This window comes from Vulpes vulpes, chromosome 1 (genome assembly GCF_048418805.1).
Source record: "Vulpes vulpes isolate BD-2025 chromosome 1, VulVul3, whole genome shotgun sequence".
Classification (NCBI taxonomy): domain Eukaryota; kingdom Metazoa; phylum Chordata; class Mammalia; order Carnivora; family Canidae; genus Vulpes; species Vulpes vulpes.
Genome location: NC_132780.1, coordinates 104,531,840 through 104,545,367, shown reverse-complemented (window position 1 = coordinate 104,545,367; position 13,528 = coordinate 104,531,840). Strand labels below are relative to the sequence as shown.

The following is a 13,528-nucleotide window of genomic DNA, read 5'->3' as shown; positions in this document are numbered from 1 at the left end:
TTTACCTCACCATAATCCAATGGGGAGGTTGGAGTTATCAAACACAGAAAAAGAATTTTTAAAAAAACAATAATATTCATTGTTCTTCTGAGACAGAAGTTCTTCTGAGAACTGAGCCAAGGTAAAATCAACACAGATCATGGTTTGGCAAATTTTGCCTATTATGTACAAAATGTTACTATACTGAAGACCTCAACTGTTTGACTTTTTAATAGTACAAATATGTGCATGTAAGTACACCTCCAGGACAGTCAGGGATAGTGTCTATATTTCCATTTTAAATACAACTGCTTCATTATTTTGGAGTGCCAGACATTGTGAATTTTACCTTATTGGGCCCTGGGCATTTTTTATTCCTATAAGAAGTACTTTATGATCCTATAATTCCACTTTTAGGTATATATCCAAAAGAACCAAAAGCAGGAACTCCAACAGATAATTGTACACCAACATTCATAGCAGTATTATTCACAATAATTAAAAGATGGTGTATTGGATAAGGTTCTCCAAAGAAATAAAGCCAATAGGATATCTATGTATATTTACACATCTGTATGTATGTATCTATTGTCTACATATAGCTAAATCTATAACTGTATATGTATATGAGATTTATTTTAGGGATTGGCTAACATGATTACGGAGGCTGGCAAATCCAAAATCTTCAAGATAAGCCATCAGGTTAGAAACTCAGGGAAGAGATGATGCTGCAGTTTAAGTCCAAAGGCAATCTTCTGGCAGAATTTTCTCTTGTTCAAGGGACGTCAGTCTTTCTCTATAAAGACCCTCAAATGATTGGACAAGGCCACATAATGGAGACCTATATGCTTTACTCAAGTCTACTGATTTAAATGTTCACCTCATCTAAAAAAATACCTTCACAGAAACATCTAGAATAGCTTTATTTGGTTAGTGTAGCCTAGCCAAGTTGACATAAAAACTTAGCCATCACAGATGGAAACAACCCAAATGTCCTTCAACAAATAAATGGATAAACAAAATATGACATACACATACAATGGAATATTATTCAGCCTTAAAAACACATGCTATAACATGGATGAAACTCGAAAACATTATGCCAAGTGAAATAAGCCAGTCATAAAAGGACAAGTATTGTATAATTCCACTTATATGAGGTACACAGAGTAGTCAACTTCCAGAGACAGTATAGTAATGGTTGCCAGTCAGAGAGAGTAACAGAGAGTTATTGTTTAATGACTGTGGAGTTTCAGTTTGGTGAAAAAGTTCTGGAGATGGATCGTTGTGATTGTTGCTGTGAATGTACTTAATGCCATTGAACTACACACTTACAAATGGCTAAAATTTTATCTTATGCTTCTTACCACAATAAACAATGAATTGCTTATATGTATAGGTTTTACTGTGAGTCAAGACATTATATTAAATTCTTTATATAGATTTTTCTCATTTAATGCCTATTGATACCCCCCACTTTATAAATATAATAAAGCCTCCTAGAGAAAGTGACTTATTCAAGGTATACTAGATCTGGAATTGAAGCCCTCAAAGTCTGACTCCAAAGTCTCTGTGCTCAGTCAGAGTGTTATACTGAAAAGAGTGACTACACTAGTATATTGAAGTAAAAAGCAAATTAAAATATTTTTCAAATACTATTTTAAAGTTGACTTGAGAGTTAAAGATATATAAATATAAAATACTTAAAGAATGAAGTGCCAAAAAGATATCAAATCCAGACTGGGTATAACTAATAATGGGACACCTAAAATAACCATACATTGACCTTCATAATGAGAAGTTCTTATCCCCAAACCACAACATCTCCAGAAATAAGACAATAAACTTTGAGGTCCAAGAAATAGAAATAGAATATTTACCTGACACCTGCCTCATTTTTCCACAAGCCTTGGAGCATCTCAGTTTCTCTATTTTTTAAATAAATATGTTGTGGTTCCAAACACCAATATTTTCAATGATGAAAAATAGCTTTCCACCATTTTCACAAATAAGACAAGGCTGTTCGTTCTTGCTTCTTTTATTCAACATAGTGCTGGAAGTCCTAGCCACAGCAATCAGACAAGAAAAAGAAATAAAGGCATCCAAATTGGTAAGAAAGAAGTAAGACTTTCACTATTTACAGATGACATGATACTATATAGAGAAAACCCTAAAGACTTTACTAAAAAACTACTAGAATTTATAAATGAATTCAGTAAAGTTTCAAGATACAAAATTAATATACAGAAATCTGTTGCATTTTTATTTACTAATAATGAAGTAGCAGAAAGGGATATTAAGAACATAATCTCATTTACAATTGCACCAAAAAGAATAAAATACCTAGGAATAAACATAATCAAAGAGGTAAAATATCTGTACTCCAAAATATAAAACACTGGTGAAGGAAATTGAAGAAGCACAATCAAATAGAAAGATATTCCAAGCTCATGGATTGAAAGGACCAATATTATTAAAATGTCCATTCTACCCAAAACAATCTACATATTTAATACAATCTCTATCAGAATACCAACAGCGTTTTTCACAGAACTAGAACAAATAATCCTAAAATTTGTATGGGACTTCAAATAGCCAAAGAAGGGCAGCCCAGGTGGCTTAACAGTTTAGTGCCACCTTCAGCCCAGGGTGTGATCCTGGAGACCTGGGATCGAGTTCCATGTCAGGCTCCCCACATGGAGCCTGCTTCTCTCTCTGCCTGTGTCTCTGCCTCTCTCTCTCTCTCTTTCTGTGTCTCTAATAAATAAATAAATAGCCAAAGAAATCTTGAAAGAGAAGAATAAAGCTGGAGGTATCACAATCCCAGTTTTCAATTTGTACTACAAAACTATAGTAATCAAAACAGTAGGGTACTTACATAAAAACATATACAGATCAACAGAACAGAATAGAGAGCCCCAATAAATCCACACTTGTATAGTCAATTAATCTATGACAAAGGAGGCAAGAATATACAATGGGGAAAAGACATGCTGGGAAAACTGGACAGCTACATGCAAAAGAATGAAACTGGATGACTTTCTTACATTACACATAAAATTAAACTAAAAACAGATTAAAGACCTACATGTGTGACCTGAAACCATAAAACTCTTAGAAGAAAACATAGACAGCAGTTTCTTTGACATCGGCCACTGAAACATTTTTCTGGATCTGTCTCCTAAGGCAAGGGAAACAAATGCAAAATTAAACTATTGGGACTACACCAAAATAGGAAGCTTTTGCACAGTGAAGGAAACTATGAACAAAACTAAAAGGCAACCTACTGCATAGGAGAAGATGTTCACAAATGATATATCCAATAGGGGGTTAATATCCAAAATAGATGAAAAATTTAAACAACCTTCCCAAAAAACAAATAATCCAACTAAAAAATGAGAAGAGGAGCTGAATAGACATCTTTTTTCCAAAGACGACATATAGATGGCCAGTAGACACATAAAAAGATGCTCAACATCACTAATTGTCAGGGAAACAACAATTGAAACCACAAGATATTCACCTCCACCTGTCAGAAAGGCTAGAATCAAAAAGACAAGAAGCAAGTATTGGCAAGGATGTGGAGAAAAAAGGAACGCTCTGCAGTATTGCTGGGAATGCTAATTGGTGCAGCCCCTGTGGCAAACAGTATGGAGGTTCCTCGAAAGGTTAAAAATAGAACTACCATATGATCCAGTAACCTCACTACTGGGTATGTGCACAAAACAAATGAAAATACTAACTCAAATATATAAATATACCCCTGTATTATGGCAGCATTATTTACAATAGCCAAATTATGGAAGCAACCCAAGTGTTCTTTGATGAATAAATAAAGATGTGGTACATACACACAGTGGAAGGCTACTCAGTCATAAAAGAAAAGAGAATGAAATCTTGCCATTTGCACCAACATGGATGGACCCAAAGGATGTAACGCTAAGTGAAGTAAGTCCGATTAAGAAAGACAAATACCGTATCATTTCACTCATACATGGAGTTTAAGAAACAAAACAAATGAACAAAATTAAAAGAGTCAAACAAAAGAAAAGAGTCTTTTTTTTTAAGATTTTATTTATTTACTCTTGAGAGACACAGAGAGAGACAGGGAGAGAGAGGCAGAGACACAGGCAGAGGGAGAAGCAGGCTCCATGTGGGGAGCCGGACGTGGGACTCGATCCCAGGACCCCGGGGTCACGACCTGAGCCAAAAGCAGATGCTCAACCACTGAGCCACGCAGGTGCCCCAAGAATAGACTCTTAAATACAGAAAACAAATTGGGGGTTGCCTGAAGGGAAGTGATGGGGGAGGGGTGAAATAGATAAAGAAGGCCAAGAGTACACTGATTGTGTTGGGCACTGAGTAATGTGTAGAATTGTTGAATTATTTTACACCTGAAATTAATATAACACTGTGAATTATATTTCAATTTTAAAAATTGTGGTCCCAATTATATTTTTTCTTTTTCTAAGATTTTATTTAAAATAAAATAATAAAATAAAATAAAAAAGATTTTATTCATTTATTTGAGAAAGAGAGAGAGAGCACCAGCATGGGGAGGAGCAGAGGGAGAAGCAGACTCCCCACTGAGCAGGGAGCCCAACTCGGGGGGCTCGATCCCAGGTCCCTGAGATCATGACCTGAGCTGGAGCCAGACGCTTAACCAACTGAGCCACCCAGGTGCCCCTTATTTATATTTTCAAATTATGTTTAGATCTGTTCCTGCGAGTAGCTCCTCACAGAAGGATTAAAAAGGATATAAGGAACCAGCGATGAAAGCTCCCGGTGGGGAGTGTAGCAGAAGGAGAAGAAAGTAGGTAAACAAAGGGGAAACAATTGCTTCTGATTCTTAGACACTTCCAGCTTTTCAAAAAGGATCATCATCCAGCTGGTATTTCTAGAGCGTCTGCTATACATCTGGGCATTGTGGCAGGTTTGGTTCAGACAAATGAAAAGACAGAGTGCTGGCCTGCGCTGAGCCCCAGACGTGAAATGCCTTCTGTCTCCGTGCACAGCACGTCCCACACACCGGACACGTGTTGATATTCCGGCCCCTCCAGGAAATTTTACCAAATGTGCCCTCCCCCTCCAACGATCCTACTCCCGTGGACTTCTGGACTCCATCAGGACAAGCAAGAGTGGCCCAACCATATATAGATAGATGAGAGAGAGAGAGAGAGAGAGGTGTAGCCTAGTGGTTAGGGTTTGGCCTCCAGAGTTAGACGGGGTGTGCCTGTGCCATTTGTTCACCGTGTGGCCTTGAGCAAGCCTCTCACTATGACTGTGCCTCTGTGCCCTCAGTCAATAGTACCCACTGTCCCGGGGCTGGTAAGAGGATCACATGACCTAAACCCAGTCAGCCCTCAGAGTCAGGTTTGCCATGTGTTCAGTGGTCAGGAAACGTTGGCTGCGCACGTCCCAGCGAGCCACCTGCAAGCCAGGACTGGCCCAGCGATGGGAGAGGAAGGGAAGAACGGTCATCCAAGGGAGCAGGGACCTTAGAGATAATTGCACGGATGACAGCACAAGGAGGGGCGTAAGGACCCCATGTGCTGCCTGAGGTCACACGGGTGGTGGGCAGGGCCAGGACTTGGTCCTCTCTGCCCCAGCAGAACGCCCTCAGGGAGGAGAAGGCAGGAGAGCTCCCAACTGCCCCTCCACTTGGGGACACATTGCAGGTTTTATCCACGGCCACCCTGCACACTACAAAGTTACAAGGACTGGGAATAGACGATTCTCGCAACAGGGGTAGACACAGTGTGTGGGGGGCGGTGGGAGGGTGGGGGATGCAATCACATCCACGGCAAAGACTGGGAAAGACCTGTTTCTAAGACATATGGGGAGGAAGAGCCCAGAAGGTCAGACCACTTCAGCAGAGCTCCCAGACAGGTGCCACAGAGTCTAGAAGGTTTGGCCCAGGCTCACTGCTCAGTCCTACCCACACAGCCTGCAGGCCCTCAAGGGAGTCACGGAAGTAGTGCAGTGGATGGTGAGAGGTGGAGACAGGACCCCAGAGACAGATGGTTCCAGAAACACTACATAACGGCGGCCATTTCCGCCCCGCCCACCTATGTCCCAAGCCTCCTCTCCCCCCCAGGCTCTCCACACCATCCTCTCCTACCTCTCCCACCCCCCCAACCCTTCCACCCACGAACTGCTCACAGATGATCCTGCATCACAACCCACCGGCCCCGGGACAGATAGACACCTCCCAGCCTCGGTGTTCTCCCCGGGCTTTCCCTTCCTCGGAAACGCCTGCCACCTGCTCCTCCATGATCCCTTTCCTCTCAACCCAAACTGCTCCCTGAGAAAACCAACCAAACCCCATCCTACAATAACAAGTCCTCTTTTCACCCTCTTTACTCCCAGAACCTTCTAGCTACTTCTCTGACACCTGATCAATTCCACTCTCCTCCCAAGACCTCTCTCCTCCCCAGCCTCATGCAGTGCATCGTGACCAAGAGGTCAGCCCTCGGCAAATGCTAAGCTGCTAGGCCAGAGCTCAGAATGGTGGCGGGGACCCCGGCAGGCGGCAGAGGAAGCCGAGAAGGAAGGAAATGGAGAGGGAGTCCAACAGCAAAGACTCACTGGGTGCCAGAACTATGGTTTAGCCCAGGTTAACTCACTTCACCCTCGAGACAGCCCGTGAGGTAGGTGCTATGAATATCTCCACATTACGGAGGGGGAAACTGAGGCACAGATGGGCTGAGTAACTTACCCGAAGTTTAAACGGTGGGGTCTTGGGTTGAACCAGGCCAACGGGCCCTTGCCGTTGTTGCTCGGCGACACTGTTCCCTCTAACTCTGCCCATCGCTGAAAACCACTTCAAACTGTTCCACCCACTGTTTGCACTACCATCCTGATGCAAAAACACTCTGCAACTTGCAATTATGGCACCAAATCCCCACCTATTGCTCTCTGAGCCAGAAATTACACGTCAATTCGGGCCAGATCTGCCGTGACAGAAAATATAACATAGGACAAAGTCTCAAATCCAAAGCATTGCTCAAACAAAATTACAGATATTTTTAATGAAATGGGCCTCGGGCCACTCACCTAGCTCAATATTTGCTATCATGTCCCTTCTAAATCCTGAAATATGTGCCACAATGATCTGCAAGTATCCACATCTATGACCCTAAGTAATAGTTTGATAGGATTATGGGATTAACATACAAGTATAAGGTCATCAATGCATATAATCATCTGTCACATATTCAATGTGTTTTGTTTTTTTTTAACAACCATAAAGGAATTTGGCCTCCCACTATGAACAGCAGAACACAGAAAAGACATATTTGGGTTACAACTACATTCACACGTAAGTGAAACACCAGTTACCTATGGAATTCAGAATGTGAGTTACTTAATATTAAACATCCTATTAACAGAAGCAGAAGTTTCCTTAACTCGGAATAAATCTGGTAACTTTCCCAATCTTCTGTCAAAACAGTCAGGGAAGGGCGACTGGATAAAGATTTCAGCTTTAACAAATGTGCACTCTGTCCCCGCAGAAGGAAAACCGGAAAAGAAATTCATCAGTGGACTCAGCCCCGAGGTCTGGGGAGGGTCACGACAGGATACCAGCTAAATCTCTGCTCCCAGGAAACTTTTAAAACGACACACACGTAACCGCCCCCTCCCCAAATTAAAGTGTTAGCAAAGCAGAAGAAAGGGAAGCTGGGGGGCTGGGGGGGTCTGCGCGGGGCGCGCCGTTTGCATCCCCGCGGGGAGCAGGTCCGAGGAGCAAAACCGCGCAGCAGAGAGACCCCGCGGGCGCAGTGAGCTCCCCGCCGTCTCCCCAACTTACCCAACTTGGTGTGTTTACCCCACACTATTTTTCTCACTTTGCCAGTGTTAAATCAGACAGCAGCTGGGCTTTTGTTGTTGCTGATGCCAGAGCCCCATGAAAATTAAACTGTGCGCTGGACGGGCTCTGGCCGCGTCTCAGTTAGCGGGGGTGGGGGTGGGGGCGGGGGCGGGGGGGCGCTGGAAGCTGGGATCCTCGGTGGCTTCTCTGGGAATACGAATAATAGTAAGTGGCCGGCGGCCGAGGACGTGGGGGACGTGCCCAGCTGACGTGGGGCCCGCCAAGGGGCCGCACAGCCCCTCGGCGCAGCTGTCCAGATGTGCCTCATCTGGGCCCCCCCGCGGGGCACGGAGCTCGGCGGGCCGGCGGCCGGGAGCCGCAGCTCATTGGCGGCCTCGCCCCCTTGCTGGCCGCCCATTGGCCCTGCCGCCCGCCACTCCCGCCGTGGCCCCGCCCCCGGCCGCCGGGCGGGCTCGCTGCATCCCCGCCGGGGACCTGGGGGCGCGGCGCGGGCGCTGATGTGGCAGTCGGCGGGGCAGCGGGCCGGGGGCCGGGCCGGGGGCGGGGGGCGGGGGGCCGGGACCCGCACCGCCGGGCCTCCGGGCCGCCAGGCTGCTTGGCTTCAGCAGCACGACGACCGCAGCCTGTTCTTGGGCTGAAATCCAGGCGCGCCGAGCTGGCGCGAAGCCCCTGCATTTCCGAGGGAAGAGCCCGGCCCGGGACGCACCCCCCCTCCCCCCCTCCCCCCTCCCCCCCCCCCCCCCCCCCAGCCGTGCAGGCCGCGCCCGACCATTGCGCTCGCCCGGCTTCTCTGGGAGCAAATAGCAAAATGCGAGAGCCTGTTTCTGGGGACAGTACACTTCTGTGGGTGGGGGCGGGGGGGGGGACTTTGAATGAATCCTTCATTGAAGACCTTAGTAACCAGAAAGGTGGCTGTTTCTGCCGGAGAAGCCCAGTGCCGGTTACAGGAGGGCTTTGGGAGGCCCAAGTGGCTGGCTTGGAGGCTTCCGTTGTTGTTGAGTGTCGGTAGTCGTAGAAACTTGGCAAATATTGCTTTATTCTGTGAGAATTTAGACAGAACGGCACCAAACGATACTTTGATTCTGGGGAATTCGTCAAGGGGTTGACTGGCTGGTAGATTAGTTGGGGTGGGAAGGGTTGGGCTGCAAATCAATCACAGTTATAAGGATATGATAGAAATGTGACCTCACTGAAACATGAAGAGGCCAAGAGCAACACGCCATGAGATGTTCCAGGCCTTGTTCTAAACAATTTTGCCCACATTTTCATATGTAATTCTCACAACCATCTTATGAAGTAGATACTATAATTACCTCCATTTTCAGGGAAGGCTACTACGATATAGAGAAGCCTAGTCTAGCCTGCCACCAGGGTCTCCAAATTATGCTTGTGGTACCGCATCATAAGTATTTACCGTTATGACCTTACCATTTGCCAGGAGGGGTAGGTCAGAATTTATTGAGTGCCTGCCTCCACCTTCTAAAGCTTTCACTACACAGATGATGTCCTTGTGGTTGTTATATTTGTTACCTATTCCTCTGCAACAGATTATCACAAATTTATTATTGCACAGTTTCTAAGGGTCAGGAGCCCAGCCATGACTTAACTGGATCTTCTGCTTAGAGTCTCACAAGGTTGCAATCAAGATGTCTGACAGGCTGCGTCCTCATCTGAAAGTTCAACTGGAAAAGAATCCGCCTCTGTGCTCCCTTCGGCTGTTAGTGGCATTCGTTTCTTTGCAGTTATAGGGCTGAGTTCCCAGTTTCTTTCTGGATGTCAGCTAGCAGCTGCCCTCACTTCCTAAAGTCTAGCTCTGCGGTTCCTAAAAGCCATGAGGTGAAGATCATGGGGGGCCCCCTTAGAGTCTGCCTGACACAGTGGGCTAATCAGACACGTTGGTCTAGCTAGCTCTGATCACAATGTGATCACATCTTCACAAACCCTCCAAAAAAGTTAGAATACTGCTCAGCCAGTTAAAAAAAAATATGTGAGTGGATTAACAGTATTCAATCCCTCTAGCAGTCATGGAAGCCCACAAAGGAGAGCTGGCTGGCCATTGAAATTAATCATGAGTTTGGCTTTCTGGAACATTTGTAATCTAATGATGGATGCAGCTTTTTTTTTTTAATTTTTATTTATTTATGATAGTCACAGAGGGAGAGAGAGAGGCAGAGACACAGGCAGAGGGAGATGCAGGCTCCATGCACCGGGAGCCTGACGTGGGATTCGATCCCGGGTCTCCAGGATCGCGCCCTGGGCCAAAGGCAGGCGCCAAACCGCTGCGCCACCCAGGGATCCCATGGATGCAGCTTTTATCTAAAAAGCTACTCAACAATGAACTGATTGTCAAGGTATATGATTAACCCTCCACACTCATTACCACTGACAAGCATCTGATATCATTAACTATCGGAACAGTTATCTACTAAAAAAGATTCCTGGGAATTCTACTTGCAAGAAAATGGAGTAGACATTTTCCCCCATTTCCTCTGCTAGTACAAGTAAAAATCCTTTATTATCAGGCATACCCTATTTTACGGTGTTTTGCTTTGTTGTGCTTCTCAGATATTGGTTTGTTTGGTTTTTTTTTAATTAAAGTTGTGGCAACCCTGTGTTGAGCAAGTCTAGTGGTGCCATTGTTTTGAACAACATTTGTTTACTTTGTGTCTCCATGTAACATTTTGGTAATTCTCATAATATTTCAAATTTTTTCATTGCCATTATTTTGTTACAGTGATCTGTGACCAGTGATTATGACTTACTAAAAGCTCAGATGATAGCATTATTTAGCAACAAAGAACTTTTTAATTAATGTATGTATATCATTTTTTTAGACATAATGTTATTGCACACTTAACAGACTTAGCTGTAAGTATAACTTTTATATGCACTGGGAAACCAAAAAGTTCATTTGACTCACTTTATTGCAGTATTCACTTCAGTGCAGTGGTCTGGAACCAAACCAGAACTATCTCCAAGGTATCCTTGTTTAAATAAGCAGAGGAAGACTTTGAAAGGCTGCAAGTAGAAGGGAGAAAGACTAGTAACCTAGGGACCCAAGGAATGAAAGATGGTGAGTTCCCTAGGTGTTCTTTTTGTCTCATTGGCCCAGACTTGGAAAACTACAGACAAATTTCCCCCATAAACATATATTTAAAAAACACTTAATAAAATATTAGCAAATAGAATTCAGCAATATATAAAACTAATTAATTGTACACCATGACCAAGTGGATTTTTTCCAAGGATGGAAGGCTTGTTTAATATTCAGTTGGGGTAATCCATGATATCAACAGCCTAAAGGAGAAAAATCACACAGACCTATCAATCAATACAGAATGGACATGTCACAAAATTCAGTACCATAAAAATGTTCAGAAAGAAGGGAATGTCCACAATTTGTCTTACAAAAAAACCTATATCTAGTAACGTAAAAGACTAGATGTTTCTCATATATATGTTGTGACTTTATTTCTATAACATCCTTTGCAATGACAGAAACACCCAAGTTCCCCCTTCCCATGCTAACTCATCCTCTGACTCGAGTGGCCACTCCATCTCTAGCGATGCTCAGTGGCTTCCAGGTCTGAGTTGTTCAGGGGCAGCCACAGCCTTGAGTCTGGCCAAGGAGATGATTAAACAGCTCAGCTTCTCTTAAAAAAGAGAGAGAGAGAGAGAGAAAAGAGAAAGGGAGAACAGCTTCATGATTGTCAGGGGTTAAGGAGGTGGGAGTGGGGGCAGGAGAGAAAGGAGTATGGCATTAAAAAGGTAACATGAGGGATCCTGTACTGATGGGCATGTTCTGTAGCTTGACTGTATCCATGGCATATTGTTGGCATATTGTGCTATAATTTTCCAAAATGTTACCACTGAGGAAAACTGTAAATGGTACATGAGCTGTCTCTGTATTATTTCATACAGCTGTATGTGCATCTGCAATTATCACAAAATAAGAAAGCTTAATTTAAAAAAATATTTTTGTGCTTTATCTCCCCTCCTGGTCGATCTAGTAAAGCAGTTTGGTCACTACACAAAAATGCAGCTCTCTCCAGAAAGAGATAATATCTTCCCAGCTACTTCCTGGGTAATGTTCTAGATGGAGGGGGTGGAGGGTTATACAGAAGTATTTTTGAAAATTCAGAATCCTGCCCTGACTTTTCTTGGGCATAAAGTTTCATAATTTCCCCTAATGGCACCTCTAAGCCATCTAGGTTGGTACACCTTCCAGGTGGAGGCTGGCCCAAAGAGGGCCTAGAGGATTCAAATTTTATTTTGGTTCAGCCACCTGCATTCTCTTCTTGGATTGACATGGTCCTGGATCATAAGGATAATGAGCATTTGGTTGAGTACATTGCCCACTGAGCCTCCCAAGCAGGCCCAACTGGAGGACATAAGGGAAGGGATCTCTCCATAAGTTTTGTTAAAATGTGTTTGTCTTTCTTGCACCTGACCCTCTAGACAAAAGATGTGGGAGGGAAGAGGGTATGATTAGGAAAGAAGTGGGGTTGTAGCCACTGATATGGATTTTATAGAAATAAAGGGAGAGGGATCCCTGGGTGGCGCAGCGGTTTGGCGCCTGCCTTTGGCCCAGGGCACGATCCTGGAGACCCGGGATCGAATCCCACATCAGGCTCCCGGTGCATGGAGCCTGCTTCGCCCTCTGCCTGTGTCTCTGCCTCTCTTTCTCTCTGTGACTATCATAAATAAATAAAAAATTTAAAAAAAAAAAAAAAAAAAAAGAAATAAAGGGAGAGCAACAAGAGGACACCATTAACCCCTAGGACATAGGGAGGGGTGGATAGGAACATCCATGGGAACATTGTCTTTCAGAACTGCCCTTGGAGGCTTTCTCCCTCAAGGAAAATGCCATGATGCAACTCTCCGAAACTGTCGCAAGCATCTTAAAATGACACAGTGGGTATGTCATTCCCAGTCAGACAGCTCTGACCACAATTTAATAGCTGTTCCCTTTAACCTTATGATAAAGTCTATTGGAAACAAGAGGTGACTCCAGCTCCTACATCTTACCTGACAGGACACCTGTCAACACCTCTGAATATTTTTTTCTTCACTCCCATTATCAGTCATCCCATGAGCTAGTGACATAGACAAACAGAACACGTTGGACTATCTACCTTTGGGTAGTCTTTTCAAAAACAGGGACTAGCTGCAGTTATTTGAACCTAACTGGGAATCTTTAAAAAAAAAAAAAAGATTTTATTTATTTATTCTTAAGAGACACACAGAGAGAGGCAGAGAGAGAAGCAGACTCTTCATAGGGAGCCCGATATGGGACTTGATCCCAGGACCCTGGGATCATGACTGGAGCCAAAGGCAGATGCTCAACTACTGAGCCACTCAGGTGCCCCTTAACTGGGAATCCTAAGGCTTACCAACTACGAGGGAGGCCACGCTGGAGGCATTGTCAGTCTATACCCCCTATCCCACACTGATGCAGACCTCCCTGAGTAGAGACTTTCCAACAGTTTTAACAACCTGGTCTTTCCAGGGACACCATGTGCATCCCCAAGAGTGTATTTCTTGAAGTGAAGGCCAGACACTAACTTGCCTCCCTCCCCAAAACACAGAGACTTACACAAGAGACTTACAAGTGTGTGAACAAAAACCACAAGTGGATCATGTAACTCTCAGGCCAAGGAGATCTCTCCAAACTGAGACTATCCTTAGTTACTTGAAGATGCTTCTTAGAAAGATAAA

General features: G+C 44.2%; 1 protein-coding gene across 4 annotated transcripts in view; it reads right to left on the bottom strand.

Moving 5' to 3' along the window:
• TMEM45A (transmembrane protein 45A) overlaps positions 1-8,138 on the bottom strand; it is a 69,519-nt gene extending 61,381 nt beyond the window's left edge. The window contains exons 1-2 of one of the 4 annotated variants that reach the window (XM_072721848.1): positions 7,790-8,138; positions 6,698-6,932 (exon numbers count right to left, since the gene is read on the bottom strand). Coding sequence is in view for 1 of the 4 variants with exons in the window: in XM_072721818.1 (XP_072577919.1) it covers positions 1,860-1,875 (16 nt within the window). In the remaining 3 variants the exon portion in view is untranslated. Of the gene's footprint in view, positions 1-1,859; positions 2,042-6,697; positions 6,933-7,789 lie in introns of those variants that run through there. The other 3 variants (XM_072721818.1, XM_025989935.2, XM_072721837.1) reach the window with 3 other exon arrangements.
• Between the last annotated feature and the right edge of the window lie 5,390 nt (positions 8,139-13,528).